At 38.1% G+C, this 18,346-nt stretch overlaps 1 protein-coding gene and 1 long non-coding RNA gene across 4 annotated transcripts; both read left to right on the top strand.

The window, feature by feature from the left end:
* The first annotated feature begins 530 nt into the window (after positions 1-530).
* Positions 531-13,294, top strand: LOC146461895 (retinoic acid receptor RXR-alpha-B-like). Of its 3 annotated transcripts, none has more exons than XR_014857275.1 (5): positions 531-804; positions 4,746-5,528; positions 6,399-7,010; positions 9,467-9,795; positions 9,839-13,294. XR_014857275.1 is itself a non-coding variant. In XM_085086218.1 (4 exons), exons 1-4 carry the CDS (start codon positions 759-761, stop codon positions 9,712-9,714), a joined length of 1,689 nt encoding a protein of 562 aa, XP_084942344.1. In that variant the 5' UTR covers positions 531-758; the 3' UTR covers positions 9,715-13,294. The 3 variants fall into 3 exon arrangements, 1 of the variants encoding a protein (XP_084942344.1); XR_014857274.1 differs by having other exon boundaries at positions 9,467-12,987; positions 13,056-13,294; XM_085086218.1 differs by having other exon boundaries at positions 9,467-13,294.
* A 2,874-nt stretch (positions 13,295-16,168) lies between these two features.
* LOC146461894 (uncharacterized) lies at positions 16,169-17,297 on the top strand. Its single transcript, XR_014857292.1, has 2 exons — positions 16,169-16,518; positions 17,048-17,297. It is a non-coding gene; the product is annotated as an uncharacterized LOC146461894 (long non-coding RNA).
* The last annotated feature ends 1,049 nt before the right edge of the window (positions 17,298-18,346 follow it).

The raw sequence follows: 18,346 nt of genomic DNA, 5'->3' as shown, positions 1-18,346 counted from the left end.
GTAGACAACATTAACCATTCGGTTGATTAGTTCGAATTCGGTAAGTTTAATAGTTTTGTTTTTGAAAAATATTAAACCAGCCCCATAAACAGTCTATACCAGGTCAGAGAGGGCCCGTTTCTCGAAAGCCCGGTAACTTACCAGGCCCGAGAAGTGTCTTTGGTGATAAATGTTTCTTAACAGAAGTAAATTTTTGTTAGCCTTGAATACTAAATTTCAAAATCCTATAATTCTATGAAAACATTTGCCAAGTACCATGCCTGTAATCATGGTGTAATCGGAGAAAAAACGTTTCACTGACGTTTAAAAGTACACTCATCGGGCCCGAAACGGGCCCCAGGAGAATGTGTTAAGCATGAGTCATGCTGGGTACAAATCTCAAGGGGCAAGAGGTACGACTGCCTGCAATTTTAAACAGTTTCAAGATAAATACGGATAGAAGTTTAAAACTTCTGAAACGGCTAGCTTCGGGAACTGCGGAAGACGCTCGTAATTTTTCTCGGGTACCAATTCCCCAAATAGAGTATGCGCAAACACATATCCCGGATGTTCTCGTGATATTTCCGTTCAAGGCTGATGTGCTAGAGGTTGTGTTTGCCTGTCTGGTCTAGACTTACAACGTTATCTGTGGCTGTTTTGTCGTCGTTTTGTGATTTCCCAGCGTTTTCTTTGTGTGTAATGCAGTGGAAAGAAAATCCCGACACTGCGCCGTAAAGAAATTCCCCGTAAACTGGCCACCATTTGGAAGACTCGGAAGGATGTCTATCGAGGAAGAGAGGAGTGTTGGTACTCGCGAAAGAATTGGTAATTGTAGCGAATACTTGTATTATAATTGCATTTGATTTCACTGCCATGTCGAATAGGCTTGAAAGACACGCTGTATCCTGTTTGTTTTCATTGCGTCATATTTTTCAATCAAAATCTAGCTTCCCTCAAGATGGACGGCACATGGATCTGTTATGTTGATTTTTGCTTCTATTTCTTTGCGGAACTGTAGAATTAAGACTTTTTCAAGCGCACTGGTCCTTTCGTTTTTTGAAAGACGGTGAATTAGAAGACTAAGCACTGGGCTAGGAGAGATCGTGGCTGCATTTTATGCGAGCTTCAGGGAGACAGACTTCCGTCTGTATACATGTAATGTCATGAATATATATGTATATCTTGTTGTTAAATCGACGTGAGCACGTACGGCATTCCAAAGTTCGAATGGTGTGCATGTGCGATCTCCGTACCTTAGCAGAGGAATGAAATCTTTAGTTTGATGGTTTTATTATTTGGGTAATTAAAATAGAGCTCTGAATGTCTTACTCTAGGTGAATTTACAAGATAAACGAAGATTGATTTAAACGCGACACGGCTTTTTGTATTTGTTGATCTGTCTTGTATAGTAATCTCTTCCTTAGCTTATCGAGCGTTGAGGTGTACTAGATTTATATTTGAATGACAAAATGTTGCAGTCAGTCGGTGCTGTGATGGTGGAAGTCGTTACGAATACTTTCAACAAAGAAATAAAGAAACGGATCCTTCAGACACTTGACTTGAACAACACAAAGCAAACCTATTTGGTTGCTTTCTTGATTTAATTAATTATGGATTTTTGAGAGTACAAGTCGCTTCTAGCTTCTAGATCAGCACAATTTTTAATTACTTTTGGCATCAAAACATCTGTATGCATTTTGAATCTGTTGGGGCCTGAAATGCAATTCATTTGAAATTTCTCAGAGCCTGCATCTTAAATACTCTTCGTAATTAAAGAATATTAGTCACTTCACTTATTGCCACTGGAGCGTTAATCAAGAATATTTGCAACTTTTTTGTTTAATTTGTTTCAGTTTTCTCCTGTTGTTGTTGAAAATGTAGGAGTGGCTATTCATCCTGGGATAAAATCTATGTACAAGTAAACATATACAAAGTGAATATTCAAGCTACACTGTAGCATGATTTCCCTTTTGGAGGCAATTTTTTAACCTATAAGATTTAGATGAATCAATACACAAAATTTCCACCAAAACGATACAATCCTATGTGCACGTACACTGAACGAGTTGTGGTTATATTGTGCTTCAGAAGTACACATTTGGCCTGTTCTTGTTTATTTTTATTAAAAGAAAGAATCTTAATTTTTTTTTGGAACCCAACAAGGTGACACTTCAGAAGGAGAGTTTTTTTAGAAGAGCAATTCAGTGCTACGTATTTACTATGTTTAGTATATTATATATGCAGTCTAGGTTCTGTCGCCAAGTTGATCATCCTTTATTTAATCAGTTGGCCAGTGTTCACCCAAGATGCTGTTATTTTGCATATAATCCATAATCATTACTTGTAAGACTGTAGCTTCACCACAAAGTAATGTAATTGAAATCACGTACGGTGTTGTTTTGACCCAGATTATCTGTACAGACTACTGGTGATTGCATGACGGTTGCCTGGCCTAATTCAATCCTAGATGTATAACTTAAAAGATGGATGTACCCCCTGGCAAAACTAAACAGCATGATCCATTCAAGAACACCAAGGGGTTGCCTCGTTTGACGCAACTTGGCTAAGATTTTCTGTCATTAATAGTTTTGAATCTTCTTGGACAATAGTTTTGTTGAAAAATTATATCCATGCACCTGTTAATGCAGTTTTTTAGGATTTTTTTTTTGACATGTTGATTATATGAAAAATGACTGACCATGTTTGCCACACAGAACTTGACATTGCGTAGTTTTGGACCAAGTCCTTCAGTTGACCATAACTACCAGGATTGTTCATCTTTTCTACTCTTGAATGTATCAATTTATAAAAGCAATAAATATTGCTATTTCCTCCTCTCTGGATTACAGAATTTGAAATTGAAAAGAAAAGAGAAATGAATTCTGTTTGTCATAGTCAATTGATGCCATCATGAAGATGACCTATTGCAATGATATGTCATTAGGAATTAAAGGGAAATTATCGTGGGGATTTTAATCTTTTATCATTAAAATGGTGTGACAACACCTTCACTTAGTTACAAAATAATTCTAAAACATCAAGAAAAAGAAAGCAACTGAATTCTTGAAAGGAACAACTCATGATGTGCTCTAGTGCATTTTGGGAACGAAAATGCGAGAACTTGAAAACAGTTGGCCTAACTATTTGCAAGTTGTGCAGTCCATTCTAATGTAATCCATCTGTGGCTAGAGATACTCTGGCTGCAGAGATACCCTGGCCACAGATAGTACACTAGGGTGATAATTTACGACAAATTTGAGCAATACTTTTCGGTTTCTGTTGATAAAAAACAACAACAAACAAAAAAAAAAAAACGTTTTGGTGTTTTTGATATCAGAGCAAATTCCTGTGTTAATACTTCCCCTTTAAGTAAGTATGCAGCCAAACTCTTGGCTTTTAGTAATTCTCAAAGTGTTGTTACAAATGGTTGTATAGTCTTTCACCAAACCCAGCTCTGTGAAAAGGAAACATTCAAAACCTGTTATTTTATCATAGTGTGTAAGTGCTTTCATTATAATTTTATTTGCCTTATTCTCGTTTGGCCTTTCTATGACTACTTTAAATAGAAGAAAGACCCTGGCAGTTATTTGCGCAACTTAAGCAGTTGCAAAAAGAAAAACTGAAAAAAATTCAGGCTTGAATCGGATTCGAACCCTTGACCTCTGTGTTGCCAGTGCAGTGCTCTACCAACTGAGCTATGAAGCCATCTGGCAGCTGGTCATATAATTTGTGAATGCGTAATATACCTGTGAATGATGAATAAATCAATATGAATATATGAAACATATATTTGAACTGTGGGTGAAATGTTACAGTCAACTCCCCCTATTGCAAACACCCTCAGGACCGCGAGTTAGTGTCCTTTAATAATGGTGAGAGTCCTTAATAGTGGAAATTTATTTCAGTCAAACGTCTCTAAATTAAATATATTTTTGCTGGGGATTTAGCTGCTGAATGTATTATCGGGGTGTCCGTAATAGCCAGGTGTCTGCAAGGCGAGAGTTGACTGTATATAGAACAAAGATCCTTGCAGTTATTTACGCAAGGATCTTTCTTCTAAGTAACTTTTCACCCACAGTTGAAATATATGTTTCATATATTCATTTATGTAATGTTTAAAACACAAGCAGCAGTGTTTTATCGGGATTTAAAACCATGAGGCGCAGCCGAGTGGTTTTAGACCCGTTAAAACATGTGCTGCGAGTTTTTTGAGTGGCGTCAAAAACATTCCTGGAAAAGTGTGTGTTAAGAGAGTTCATGACAATGATGCTTTTGTGAACGTTGGAAATTAGCATACGAGAAAAACATTGAACACCGCATACTAATAAGGAGGAGGTTTTATCGGGTTTTAAAACCACTGCAGGTGATGTTTTATCGACCATTTGATAGGTCAATGGGCTTATGAATTAGTAATGAGTTTTTTGAAGACTACTTTATTAGCAGTGCCTGGGTGACCCCATCTGACGCTCTGTGTTTCTTTTTCCCAGGAAAGGTCTTCAAGGTCACAGTTTTTTATGGGGATGGGGAGAGAGGGGGAGAAATGTGTACACCTTGTTTTACCTGGAAAGAGGTTCATTCTAGGTTATCTCAATAGTCTGGTTATGCTATCACGTACTCTATACATGCAAATCTTGTTTCTTTCGTTTCAGTAAAAACTAAGTGCTTGACAGTAAGGAAGAATGCTTTAATATGCTTCTGGTGCTTTGTGTTACCAATCCTTTCATTATTTTTCAGTCAATAATTATGCCATCTTATTATTTCTCTAGGTTCAAGTCCGCATGTTAGTGGGTTGTTGTCACCTACAGAGCCCAAGCTCTTTTCTCCAGCCGCTGTACTGATGACATCAAGTGGCCAGCCAGTTCTTGTTCCACAGCCTTTAGTTCAAAGTGAGAGGGGTATCATTACCTCACCATATTTGGCCCAAGCGAGTGTTTTCTACACTCCACATATCATCTCTGCCCAGCACTTGGCTGCAAGTCAACGTGCCACATTGCACCAATATGCTCAGGTTCCTCCACTCTTGCAGTTACATGCAAACTCTTCTTTAACAAGGGAAAACCATTCAGGTATAACTCCACAACAAGGACTTGAAGAGACTCCCAACCTGTCTCCAAAAGCTAACGGAAAGGACAAAGTCATTATGGGCCACTGTTCAATGCAGGAATCTGTCATAGTTAGTAATCCATCAGCTAAAAGTCAGGAGCAACCTTATTCAGAACCTGACTTTATTTCTGGCGCACCCTCAATAGTGATACCAGCACTCTCACCTTTGACTCCGAAGACGCCGTCTACCCCCGGCACACCTCAACATGTTCCTTCACCCGCTGAAGATGACATTTGTGTTATCTGTTCTGATAAGGCCACTGGTCACCATTATGGAGTGACAAGTTGTGAAGGATGCAAAGGATTCTTCAAAAGGAGCGTTCAAAATAAGAAAGTCTATTCTTGCCGCAACTTGACTCAGGACTGTCCCGTCGACAAGCGTCATAGAAACCGATGCCAGTTCTGCCGATTGCAGAAGTGCATTAAAGCAGGAATGCTGAAGGAAGGTTTGTGGCTCATTGGTTATATTAGTTTTGTTTGAGAGACTCTTTTCGGTGATTTTCCTTGTAGTCCCAGTGAAGGTGGGGATTAATCGTCATTATTGATTTATGAAATGAAATATGGTCTGTGTGATGCAAAAACAAGGGAGAGTTTTGGAAAAAGGATTTATCATAGGCTTTCCCCTTCACCGTCAGTGGTTTTTGGTTTTGCAGCACACTACTTCAGGCCACATACATGAACAAGCTCTGATCCAACGGAGATCCCTACTAGGGCCATTACTCAGTGGGAAATTCGTGGGTTCACCATAACACTTTAACATACACTACATCTACAGTTGACTCCTGATAACTCGAACCCTCGCTAACTCGAACCTCACGCTAACTCGAACCAATTTTCCTTTCCTTTCAGGTCATTTTCTATAACTCCCTCGATAACTCAAACTCCCAATAACTCGAACCTTTATAATTGCCCTTGAGGGTTCGAGTTATCGGGAGTTGACTGTAGTTAATTCTTTGATCCATCGGAGATCCTTACTAGGGCCATTACTCAGCAGGAAATTCATGGGTTTCACTTTAGCACTTTAACAAACACTACAGAGTTAATTCTCCAATCCATCATTTGTTCATGTCAGCCTTAGGCAAAGTTGGGGGCTTTGATCCATATCTTGTCATGTAATTTGTGGGGCCACATGATAAAGAAGCCACAATATGATCATGTCTGACGAAGTTCCTGCAATGGGAGCAAAAGCTTCAGGTTTCTTTACAGTTGCTTATCTGTTGGGGAAACTATTTCAGTGCAAGGATAATATTGTTATTTCTGACAAAAAGGATCATAGTGTTTGACAGTAAGTGTGGCTTTAATTTGATATCTTACAGCTGTACGGGAAGATCGGACCCCTGGTGGCAAACACAAGAATGCATCATTTTCTCTTAACGCGCGAATCAAATCTGAACCAGCAGCCAAACAGGCTCGGACAAGTTCTAGCAGTAGCTCGAGTTCGGACCGCATAGACGCATCTCCAACTATAAAAACACCTGCAAGAACTTTTCCACCGTTTATTAAAGAACTATTGAACCATGAGCCTCCGCCTGAAAAATACTCCGAAGAGTGTGCAGGATGTCAGCTGGAGGACACTGGGCAGAAGACATTAGCGCATGTCACACAGCAAGCTGAAGCACAGATCAAGAGAAATTTAGAGTGGTTCAAACGCCTGCCATTGCTTCATAAAATCAATGAAAATGACAAAAGAGTTCTTTCAAGAAGTGCATGGATTGAGCTCATGCTTATCAACCTGACCAAACAATCTCTGCAATTAGATGACAGAGTGCGACTTTGTCAGGGACAGGTTTTGGACTTTCAAACCGCACAAGAGACGGGCATTGGTGACATCATGCACCGTGTAATGCAGCTTACAGCAAAGTTCAAGGAACTGAATTTAGATGATGCAGAATTTGTGTGCATAAAAGTAATTATTCTTTTAAATCCAGGTAAGGAATTTTAACTATGATGGAATGGTATTGTAATTTAAGCTTCAGCATTGCACGATAATTTCTTCACTATACCGTTGATGAAGCTAGTCTGTAGTCTATAGGTAACTTCAAATCCTGTATTGCGCTCAACGTTTGGGGATGTGGATCAAATTCTAAAGCACTGCCATCCAGTGATTGCTATCTAACAGTGCTTTCCTGTATTGCTGGGCATTAAGCTGTGAAAGGTGGTTCTACCTTTTGGATTTGTGGAAGAATAGGCCATTTTCATGATGGTGTCATTTTACTACAACTACCAGAATTCATTTCGTTTTCCTTTTCAAATGCAAATTTTGTAATCCCAGTGGAGAGCAAAGAACAATAGCTCTAATTAGCATGAGAAAAGAAAAACCAGAAGGATTCTGGTAGTTGTAGTAAAATGACGCCATAGTGAAAATGTTCTATTCCTGAAGTGTGGGCATTCAAATGAAACCTACAGTCATGTGATTCGTGAGCTACAGTGTGCTACATTTGTTTCAGCAGGGAAGTAGAGCACATGTATTTTCCCTGTGGTTTCTTACAATCCTACATTTTGAAACCCACAATCACTTTTTACAGTCTTCACAGCCAATAACATTACAGCTTACTGACAAATGACCAATAACATTTCATTGACCAATCAGGTCAATAACCAGAGACATCTATACCATCTTCTGATGCTCCACAATTTACTTGACTTTGAAGGTGACTTCCACTCAGGTTGTTGAAATGTCAGTCAATGTCACCTCAAACAGTCCTTTTCAGGACTACACTCACCCGGATTATCATAATTTATGTACTTATAACCAAATTTTGAGTGCCAAAGATCATGTGCTGGGCTGTTAAAATTCAAATATTCAGTGGCAAAGTGTGGAACGAAAGTGTGCTGTGTTTGTTCTTGACGTGCAGGGGTTTCATTAAGATTTTGAGTGGGTGGGCAGGAGATTATTACATCTGGTATGTGGTCTTTTTTATTGAAAACGTTGGTTGAGATGATATGTTGAAAGCAGCTGGGCAAAGTCATGTTCACAGACAGTCTATTTGCCTAGTGCCTGGCCCATAATTAAACCCCTGGATACGTCTGTTTAGATGCATCATACAGTAGATGGTTAACAATAAAGTATATAAAGTAAGTGTGATAATATACCTATGTACCATACATAAAATCTATTGTAACTTACGTATATACTTCAGAATATCTTGTAAAACGCTACTGTTTATATGTACTTTGTATAGTTTACTGTTACTGTTTCTTGTAAATACTAACTCTAATAAAATATTCTAATAATGATAAAAATAAAAAATAAAATAAAATAACAAAAAAAAAAACAATAAAGAAGCAAACTTAGCATTTTACGGCTTGCATAAATTTGAACTCCCAGGACCTTTGATCACTGCATGAAAGATACCTAAGTGATGAAGCACTATTAATTGACATTTCGATACATAACCAACCAATAGTGCATTTTAGATAGCTTTTGGTTGTTTTAGCTCAGATTCACCGGAGTTTTTGTATGTGGCCTTGAATTCCTATGGGGAAACATTGCTCCAGTGTTTTATCTGTTGCTTACATTAATTTTTATGGGCAAAATTTCCATTTTTATCACAAAATGAAGTGCAAAATGCCGATAAAACATTTTGCTTGAAGGAATTCAAGGCCATATGCAAAAAGTTTGGTGAATCTGAGCTAAAACAACAAAGAACGATCTAAAATGCACTCTAGCCGGTCAGGTATGCACCAATCCCTTCAATTATATACAGTTAAAGCTCTCATAAGCGACCACCTTGGAATTGGAAAAAGGGTCGTAGTTAGAGCTGTTTGCTTACGAGAGTGCAATCTCGCAAGCTGAAACAATAGAAGCTGGTCACTTACCAGAGCTTTTAGCATAAAGCTTTCTACCTCGGTCTCAGGGTAACACTCTTGATCCAGCCGTAAATTATCTTGAATTTTAGATTCAAGATCTTAATGAACAAATATTATTAGGTTGTGATATATTACTGTAAATGTGATCACAAAGTTTATACTTTTGTTGCCGTAATTAATACGTATCAGAATCTTTTAGTGGTCGCTTACGAGAGCTTAAAAACAAAGGAAAAGACCAGTTGGTAATTTCCAACAGTGGTCATGGTCGCTTACGAGAGCTTTTGATTACAGAGTTGAAGTGGTGACAATTCAAACAGGGTTTTTACAATGGTCGTTGTAACTAGAGCTGGTCGCGAGGAGAGCTTCGACTGTATATAGATCATAAGTGTGATGGACTTTAACAAATATTCGGTTTATTTGCATATTGACATTTGTACTTAGCTTTATGATCTGGCTGGCAGTGATGTTGAGTTATTGTGTCTTAGTAAAAAGTGGAATGTATGTTTTCCAAAGTTGTGTAGTGCACATCACGTTCTGCTGGTTTTACATTATGTTTATTTGTTTTGTCTTGTAGATGTCAAAGGACTTAAGGATCAACAACTTGTTGAACAACTGCAGGATAAAGTCCATGCTTCGTTACTGGAGTATAACAACAATTTTCACCCTAATGAACCTAACCGCTTTGGAAACATTTTACTGAGGTTGCCAGAACTGAGGTCGATCGGGACAAAGAGTCTGGAACGTCTTTTTATGTTGAGTCTCACGGGACAGATTCATGCCAGTAATTCTTTGTCAGAACTTCTTCACTCTACAAAAAGATGACTTGCACAGTGCCATGGGCTCTTGTCTCCACCAATGAGATGACTTGCACAGTGTCATGGGCTCTTGTCTCTACCAAGTGAGGTGACTTGCATAGTGTCATGGGCTCTTGTCTCTACCAAGTGAGGTGACTTATGAAGCCATTGTCCATATGACTACAAAGATCCATAGTGAACAGTTACAAAGTAAAGTGATCCCTTCTCCCTGCATACAATAATAGGGAGCTTTAGCAATGATGATGGTGACGTCAACCACAATAGGTTTAATGAGTAAAAACAATCGCTCTGCGCGTGCGTTTTGAATTTTAGTACATTTCTCTGCCATCCCCTGCAAAACAACGATGTGAATTGAGCAAATTCAAGGTCTTGTGAAAATCGTGAGTACACAACGATGAATTTTTCATTCTCTTTCTTAACTTGAACGCCATGTCTACCAATTTGGTTCCTTTGTAGTTCACTGTTTTTGTGCAAGTTGGACGAGTCGAAATATTCACAAAGTAGCACAAATAAAATGAAGTTACATTTTCAAGTAAGGTTTTCGTTGCTGTCGCCATCATTGTTGCTAAAAGTCCCTAATATAATTGTAAGGCCAGCAGTATTGACTGCATATGAACATTTTAATCACACCATTACAGATATTGGTTTCCATTATGATTGCATTGTTGACCATTCCAAGTGATCGCAGAAGTTTGTCTCCATGTGATCAAAGAATTTTTAACAGTGAGACAATCTTGCGCTCATTTACAATCATCATCATTTTTACTGTGCAATTACATGGAAACCAACCTGAAGTCTGACAAAGTAGATATTAATCTTCCAGGGCCTGATCAGATGCCCCTCCATGCCATTTTGTGGCACAACTTGCTAAATTGAATTTTGAAACAGTGGCTGCTTTGGAATAAGACGCAGTGTACTAAGGCCTAGTTCAAACGACAAACTTTATGTGTGCCAAACCCAAATGATTCAAATTAGCATAAAACAATAGCTTGTTTACATTAGGTTGGACATTTGAACTGGGCCTAATGACTCATCCACACAAATGTAATTTTGTTTGAAAACACAGTGGTATGTTTTTGCTTTCCATATTTCAATGATAAATTAAGGTCTTGTAAAAAGGTAATACATATTTTAATGTAAAGTGTTGATAGGAACATGAAAATGTATTGTTTTGGTTTGGGTGGGTGAGGACAACAACCTGAAAATGTTGATGCAGCTTTCGTATGGTTTTAATGTGGATGATTAAATTAAAACATACAAAGTAGTATTTGTAAAAGCACGTTTTGTGGACAAGTGAAAACGGTTGGAAAACATTTGTGTGGAGAAAAAAAAAGATTCCCTACACTTTGGCCAAATGAATTAACTGGGATTTAAATAGTGTGTTTTGAATCAAATCACCTTTTTTTCATAATTTTTTAAGCTTTTAAACAAAAAGCATCTACACCCTTACTGCATCACCTCTACCTGAGATGGTGTGCATTGGCTGGCAAAAGTCTATGCCAGCAGTTTTTGGGAGTGCTCCTTTATGGACAGGAAAATAGTTCTTTGCTTTCTTGGACCAAGTAACTTGATAAAATACCCAAAGGATTTAGGTCTTCAAGACCTTGTGAGATTAATCAAAGGGAATTGAAAATTCTCTTTGGTACTAGTAATAATATTATTATTACTTTTATACTCTTTCTTCTATGAAGTAATGATCTTAATTATATTTCCTCAGATACTGTTATGAACTGTTATATCAGGGAGATGTATAATGTACAGTGACATGTTAGACACAATGCAAAATCTTAAAAACCTAGGTAAATATATATTTTTGAATATGCACTGGGATTTTTAGTCCAATTTCAATGTATAACTCAGATATTAACTTTTTGATGCAAACAAAAAATAATATATAACTTCTACTTTCTAAGTAAACAGTTTTCCTTATGGCCAGTTTTGGAGTGCAGTTGGTAAAGGTTCCAATAATATTATTGATAATTTCCAGAAAGAAACGAAAATTTGCCAAAAGTATCGTTAAAAGTGGATGGTTATTAATCAGTTCTGAAAGTTGCAACCCTCTGAAATCAATGATCTTAACACTTTACTCTGCTAATGGTCAAGGCATCACAAATGCTATGTTGTGACATGTGATGAGACAGTACGAAACTGCCAGGGCAAAGACTGTGATTTTTTTTACTATTATTGGACCAGAAATCCTTATGGAAAACTTTTTAGTCTAAATTGAGGGAATGTTTTCAGGTGTTTATTAACTGATAAAGATAAATTGGCACATGCTATACATGTTACAAATTTTACCTGCTCAAATGTAGGGACCTTTTTAAGAAGCAGTAGGAAACGGCTGCTAGAGTAAATCTGGAAATAAAGAGAGTTATACTTTCAGAACGTAATTTTCTTAATTTTGGTATTCTGTTTGTTCCAGAAAATATTCATACCAACCCCAACGAGGGTTTATAGATATATAAGGGGGAAGGGGAGGGGGAGGGCATCTCAAAGCCAAAAGTTTTCCAGGAAGGTATGACCCTCAACTGGAATTTCAATCTAGTGGTGGGGAGGAGGGGAAGGGGATATTGGAAGTTTTCTGGAACAGCATATTTTGAAATTTTATGCCAGAGTTTTTTCTCCAACCACAGTGTGTTAGAAATAAATTATTGTTGTTGTTATTCCAGGTGATCTTAGAGTTATACTCTGATATCTTGCACCATAAAAGTTTCTTAATTTTTTTTTAATGAAACTTGGTTAAGAGTTATTGTTGGGATGTGAGTCAAGTCATTAGAAGGGCTTGGCATTTGAAGTGGCAGTTTTAGAAGTGAAAAGAAGCTTGTGAAGATTTAATTTACTGTGAACACTGACCATTGCTTAGGCATTTTCTTCAAAATTTAGTCTTCATGCAGATGAACAGCGGACATATTGCCTGTATGTAATACTGAGCGTTTTTTAACATAATTTACAGTTGACCATCTGTAAGACAATCACATCCTTGTTGGAAAGAGTTCATGCTCATTGAAATTACTGAATCAGTTATGGCAGAGGCCATTAGCCTTACTAGTGACCAGAAACTAATTTCTCCTTGCAATAGCACTACTTGGTCAGGTATAGAGGTAAGGAGAATAAATGACTTGATCACCAAAGATAAAATGCTTTGATCTTTAAAGAAATTCCCTCAACTTGTACCACAAGATTTGTGTGGAGAACAGTGAATAGGCCATTTCTGAGTTGTTGTGAACCTCATTACGAAAGCGAGGCTAAGTGCAAAGCTTGTCATGTGAAAATGATTTTTGTTTGCATATAAATGAAAACTAATTTTCACAATAACAACTACGCACAAAGTCTCGCTTTCATAATGAGGTTTAAAGCAACTCGGAAACGGCCTTTTGGGGCTCAAAGGGTTAGTGTCCATTTCACAGAGGTGAATATTTGATCAAAAGACTTGAAGATTTAACATATCTGGTAGTGATGGTCATTGACACAGAATAGCAAGTATGTTTATTGTTTAAATATTTTTTTAAGTGTTCTACACTCTAAAGTAAGGAAGTATGGTAATTAAACTCTACTGAGATGAATAAACTCGTGTTTGGAGTGGGGTACCTAGCTTGTTTTCCATCTATAATGTGCATCAGAAAAATCAATTGTACATTGTTTTACTTGTGTCCATGAAATGTATGACTGGGTCCACGGTTTTGATCGGAGAAGGAAAAGCAGAAAAAAATCTACTTTCATTCGATAAATTAATCACTGACTTGTTATTTAGTAATATGAGTTTCCTTTTGAGGATGGTAGCTGCTTTTGCTACTGCACATAAGTTCTGCTGAAATTGGGGTGGCCTGAGAAGCTCAAATTTGTTGTTAAGGACGGTGCTTACTAATTCAAAGGTATTTTGCGCGGTTTATGAATATGCGGGAAAAGAAGATCTTAGCAAGTGTTATTGAAGAGAAAATTGGGGGGTAACCATGCATTTTTCAGAGATAATTAAGTTTCAAGTTGGAAAAAAAACATTCCATACATTGTTATGAATTTTAAAGCATTTTGCAAATGTTTTTCGTTTAGTAATATATCAAACACAATAAAAAGATAGTTGCTACAATCGTGGCTAAAAGTGGGGATACATTGAACACCATTGCAAGACAAATACTAACGTTCTTCGAAATATACACGCAACGCAGTGTAAATGGTCCATAGTTCTGTGCAGTAGATACAAGCACGGTAAATAAAAAATAATCGCATTATAGTTGTATCTTTCTTCGCTTGGTGTATGCCGAGGTATTAGTAGATGGGAGTGGCAGTCAGGGGGAGGGCCAAGAAAGAACAGACTGGATAGATCCTATCTTATATTCTAAATATCTCAAGATTGGAGAAATGGTCCTCGTGGCCTTTTTGATGAAGAAAATCATTTTTCTCACTGCTGCCTCTGGATCAAAATCCAGAACTGATGGACCTTCCAGTGAAATACCCATGAGATCTTCAAGGGTTTCTCCACCAAGGTTAGGGAGGAACGCGAATCATTCTTGATTCTATTTTGCGTTGATTATGCCCTTTCACAGCTAAGCAGCGGAGATAGGAAGAACCAATACGATTTCAACCAAGTGGAGTCCGTCTTTGAGGTCATTAAGGGCCTTCCGAACAGATAATTTACCGAAACGATCCGTTGGGTGCCCCTGCAATACGCGAGCCAGCGAGGCATGCGAGGCAGACGTGCAAGGCATGAACAAAACATGCCAGGCAAGCGAGGCATGAACAATTGGCAGTTCGAATTGACGAGAAAATGTCTACAGTCAAAACAAAAGGAACTGAAAAAAGCAAGACGAGTCGTAGACTTTCTCAAAGTCGTCTCGAGCTCTAACGATCGCGCCTCGCGCTCTCTGAGCTCGACCTGTAAGCAAGTCTAGACGAGTCGGAAAATCGAAGACCCTTCGAAGTCATTTACGATAACAATTTGCGTGGACTTTTCGGCTGAATTTTTGCATAATACTGTTTAGCTTCGGGCGGCGAGGTTGTCAGGAAGACCAGGAACACATGGATTCGATTTTTTGGGCTACGTCAAACTTGGCAAGGATTCAGGGCTGCGAGGTTCTGCGATTGTGTGCTCGCTAACTAAGATATATTGATTTTCACACCTCCACATTCCTTTCTCCCAACTTCCTGTTCTTTGTGTGGAAATAAAGCGCAAACTTAAAACTTAAAAGTGTGGAAATAAACCGCAAACTTGACTTTATATGGTAAAACTTGGCAAGTATCCAGGGCAAGTATATAGATATATAATAAACGCAATACAGCATGAAAAGCTCTTTGTACAGTATTTAAACAGTGTATTTACGCACTCGTCGGTCTGTATGATAAATCTCACTCGTTCGAATTCTCTCGGCCGGCCACATTACCTCGCGCACTTTCCATAGTTCTAAAAAGACTCGGGTTCTCTTGCTCTTGCTTTTGGCTGAGAAACAATTTCCATAATCCGTATCAGTGAGCGTGATTGGCTGCCTCATTGACCTGACCCCAAAATGAGTGACAAGAGTTAGCTGTCCTTGACTTTTGATTGGATGTAGCAAAACAGAAGTTATGAGATACAAGTCAAGACAGTTTTCCTTCCGCAGTCAGTCCACACATCATCTCGATTGGGAAGCATCACACAGATTAATGAAGCGAAATGCCCTGGATTTCTTGGGATCGCGCTCAACGATTGTTTCGACATGCATCTGCACTTCTAAGAAGAGTTGTTTCAAGTGTTTGGGATTTTCGCGAGCTGATCGCAACTTTTTATGAAAGAGCGTTGAGAGCTGGTGACTACATGAACCAAGAGCAGGCTGCAATGCGGCAAGGAGGTAAGGCACAGAGATGGTGTGAACAGGAGGAGACAATGGGTTCGTGGTATGGGTAAAACAGTTTTGCCTCATTGTGTTTAAAAATTTTTGCTTAATTCTGACAGATCGAAAGGGAAAAGGTACACCACGAGACATAGATGCAGGAAAATAAGTCATTTTAATTTTAATATCAATGATGACTGCGTGAGTCATCATGCATTTAGTCAGGGAGTCAGACAGCTACTAATCATGCGTTGTCAAAACAGAGAATATCATTACAAGAGAAATAAAAAATATATAAGTTGATTGCAAGAGATTTGGAATAATGAAATTCTTATTTATCGTAAATGGTTATTCAAGGAGTACAGCGTTCCTTTTTCAGTCAGGTTTAGTATTCCCCGGCCGGCTATCGTGCGCCGTGAATAACAATCAATTATTCAGTACAGTGATTAGGAAAAGCTTGCTCGCTTTTGAAGTTATATCCACTGTTTTTTAGCAATACAGTCAATACGGTAAAATCCGAAGACAAGAAATTAAGGGAAAACTATAATATTAACCTTATAACTGTGAAATTGTCGTACAGTGATTCGACAATCGGCGTTTAATCGCCTTCTTCTTTTGTTAGTACAATTTCTTCAGTACGGTGATCCTGACTTTTCAAATCCATCCACTGGTTTCTATGACTTAATCAGCGTTCGCAGCAAAGACAACTTGGCGATGCGCTTATTACTGAGTAAGGTAAAATGCGGAGACTCAAAATAACACAAGTGAAATTAGTACAGTTCCCACATTTCATAAAAAAAATTAGAGAAGAATGTGAACCTGAAAACCGTAATATTAACCTTGAACTGTAAAATTGTTTACAGTGATTTCACAATCGTAGTTTAATCACCTTCTTGTTTCGTTAGTCACAGTGATGAACCGTCCGTACAATCCAGTCGGAGAGGCGAGAGGATCCGGACGTCACGTGCCACTGAGAAAGAAAGAGCCAGTTGAACATTACTATGAGGATGGTAAGGCGAGCACATTTTGAACAACATCAGAACTATTCGACTTCTTATGAACTGAAACAAAGAAAAAAAAATAAAACCTAAAGCCCAGAGGAAACACTTGAGGTGGCAGCCTAAGTATTGTGGTGTATCGGGTTACACTTTCAAACTCAGTCATCGCCAATTTCTGTTGGGAAGGTTAGGAAACAAACCCGGTATAGCAGTGTTTATAAGTTACGTTTGTTTACGCCTTGTCGTTTCCCCATGCACCCCTCTGCTCAATGTTGAATTCCCCACGAATGCGTAAAGGTGTACAGTTGAAACTCAACAATGATATGAAGGCAAGGCAAAACTTAGCAATCTTCCCAAGAGTTTTGGCTGTAGCTTCGGTAGTTTCAAGAATCATATCACTGACATTCATGTAATTCGGAAAACTGATCAAAATGCAATTTCCCCCCAACAGTTTTAAAGGGAGGAGAAATAATTACGTTTAGCCTGCGAACAGAATAAATATGGTCAAAGCTAACCAATCGTTCTTTTCTCTTCTTTTCAGAGAGGTTTCCCATTCAGTGTACTGAGGCAAACTGACCTAACCACAAACAAGCCATATTTCCTAACAGTACTCTCCATTAGAATCATTTGAGACATGATTCCTGTTACCCTGATTTAGCACAGCACCTTACTGATAGGCAATGGCTGTAAATACAAATCAATTTCGAGATTAAATTAATTCTAGACATCCTAACATTATATGTAATCACTTTCGAGAAAGAATATTAATTAAAGAGTAAACTTCCTTTTCTGATGTTTTAGTTGATAATTCTTCTACTCTTCAGTGAAGTTTTCGGGTTTGCTTTTCCTGACTTTTTCCTTTCCTCCCAGTGATTTTGGTTTTCTGTATATATAGTTGGTAGACCGACACGCGCGCGAGCGTTAACTTTAATACGTATTTTTATTTGCATACGACCGCTACAAATAACGAAATCAACTGTACTAGTTTGTTTGTACCCTGAAGAATACGGTAGTTCAAAAACGTGGGGGTGACTTTGACGTTCCAGCGCTATATAGAACAATTACCACTTTTTTAAATAAATTTGGTTTCTATTAACCCATTAATAACATCGCTTTCATTCGTGAAATTTTATCATGCATCAGCTATTGCGTGGTCCATTGGACTGAAGAAAGTTCATCAAGAGATGGACTGTGCATTTGCCTCACCGACTACAGATACACTTCAATGCACAATACATTACTAACATAGCGGGATCTAAACACGGCAGACGAAAACAATCGATCTGAAAGGTTGCAGTTTAGGGTGATGTTTTTTTTTGTGGTTTAATTGTTATGAATATTTTTTTTCTGCAAGAGCGGTTCCACAAGTAATAATTTAGATGCATAATTTACCTTGGTTATGATTTCTTCAAAGAAATGTTACCACAATCATCTTTGTTGTACAAAAAGTAGTCTTTCACGAGTACATGAATTGGGTAAGCCGGAGGGGTGAAGCAGTGTCACCGGTTTTTAGTATGCTTTGGAATAGCAAAAACGAAAGCCAGTCGGCCTTTGGAATAGCGAAAAAACATATTTGTGTCGATGAAAATGTTAAATTAATGGTTCAGTATTGTTAACAATTTAATTACCCTACGAGTATACATAAGCTTGTATTTTTTTTTTACCTTTTGCTGCGGATGGCTTGCATGGAAATGGATTACAACTTGATAAAATTGGCCAATTTTGTCACTTTTAGTTTATTCTTCACTGGAGAAATCAGTTAATATTTTCCTTCTCACCTGGTGCTCTACGAACAATTTCACGTTAAGGCTGGTTTCCATATGATCGCGGATCGCAGATC

The sequence above is a fragment of the Pavona decussata genome, unplaced genomic scaffold (assembly GCF_977016875.1).
Source record: "Pavona decussata unplaced genomic scaffold, jaPavDecu1.1 SCAFFOLD_193, whole genome shotgun sequence".
Classification (NCBI taxonomy): Eukaryota; Metazoa; Cnidaria; class Anthozoa; order Scleractinia; family Agariciidae; genus Pavona; species Pavona decussata.
The sequence above is the reverse complement of the archived record's forward strand: the minus strand, read 5'-3'. Positions and strand labels throughout refer to the sequence as shown.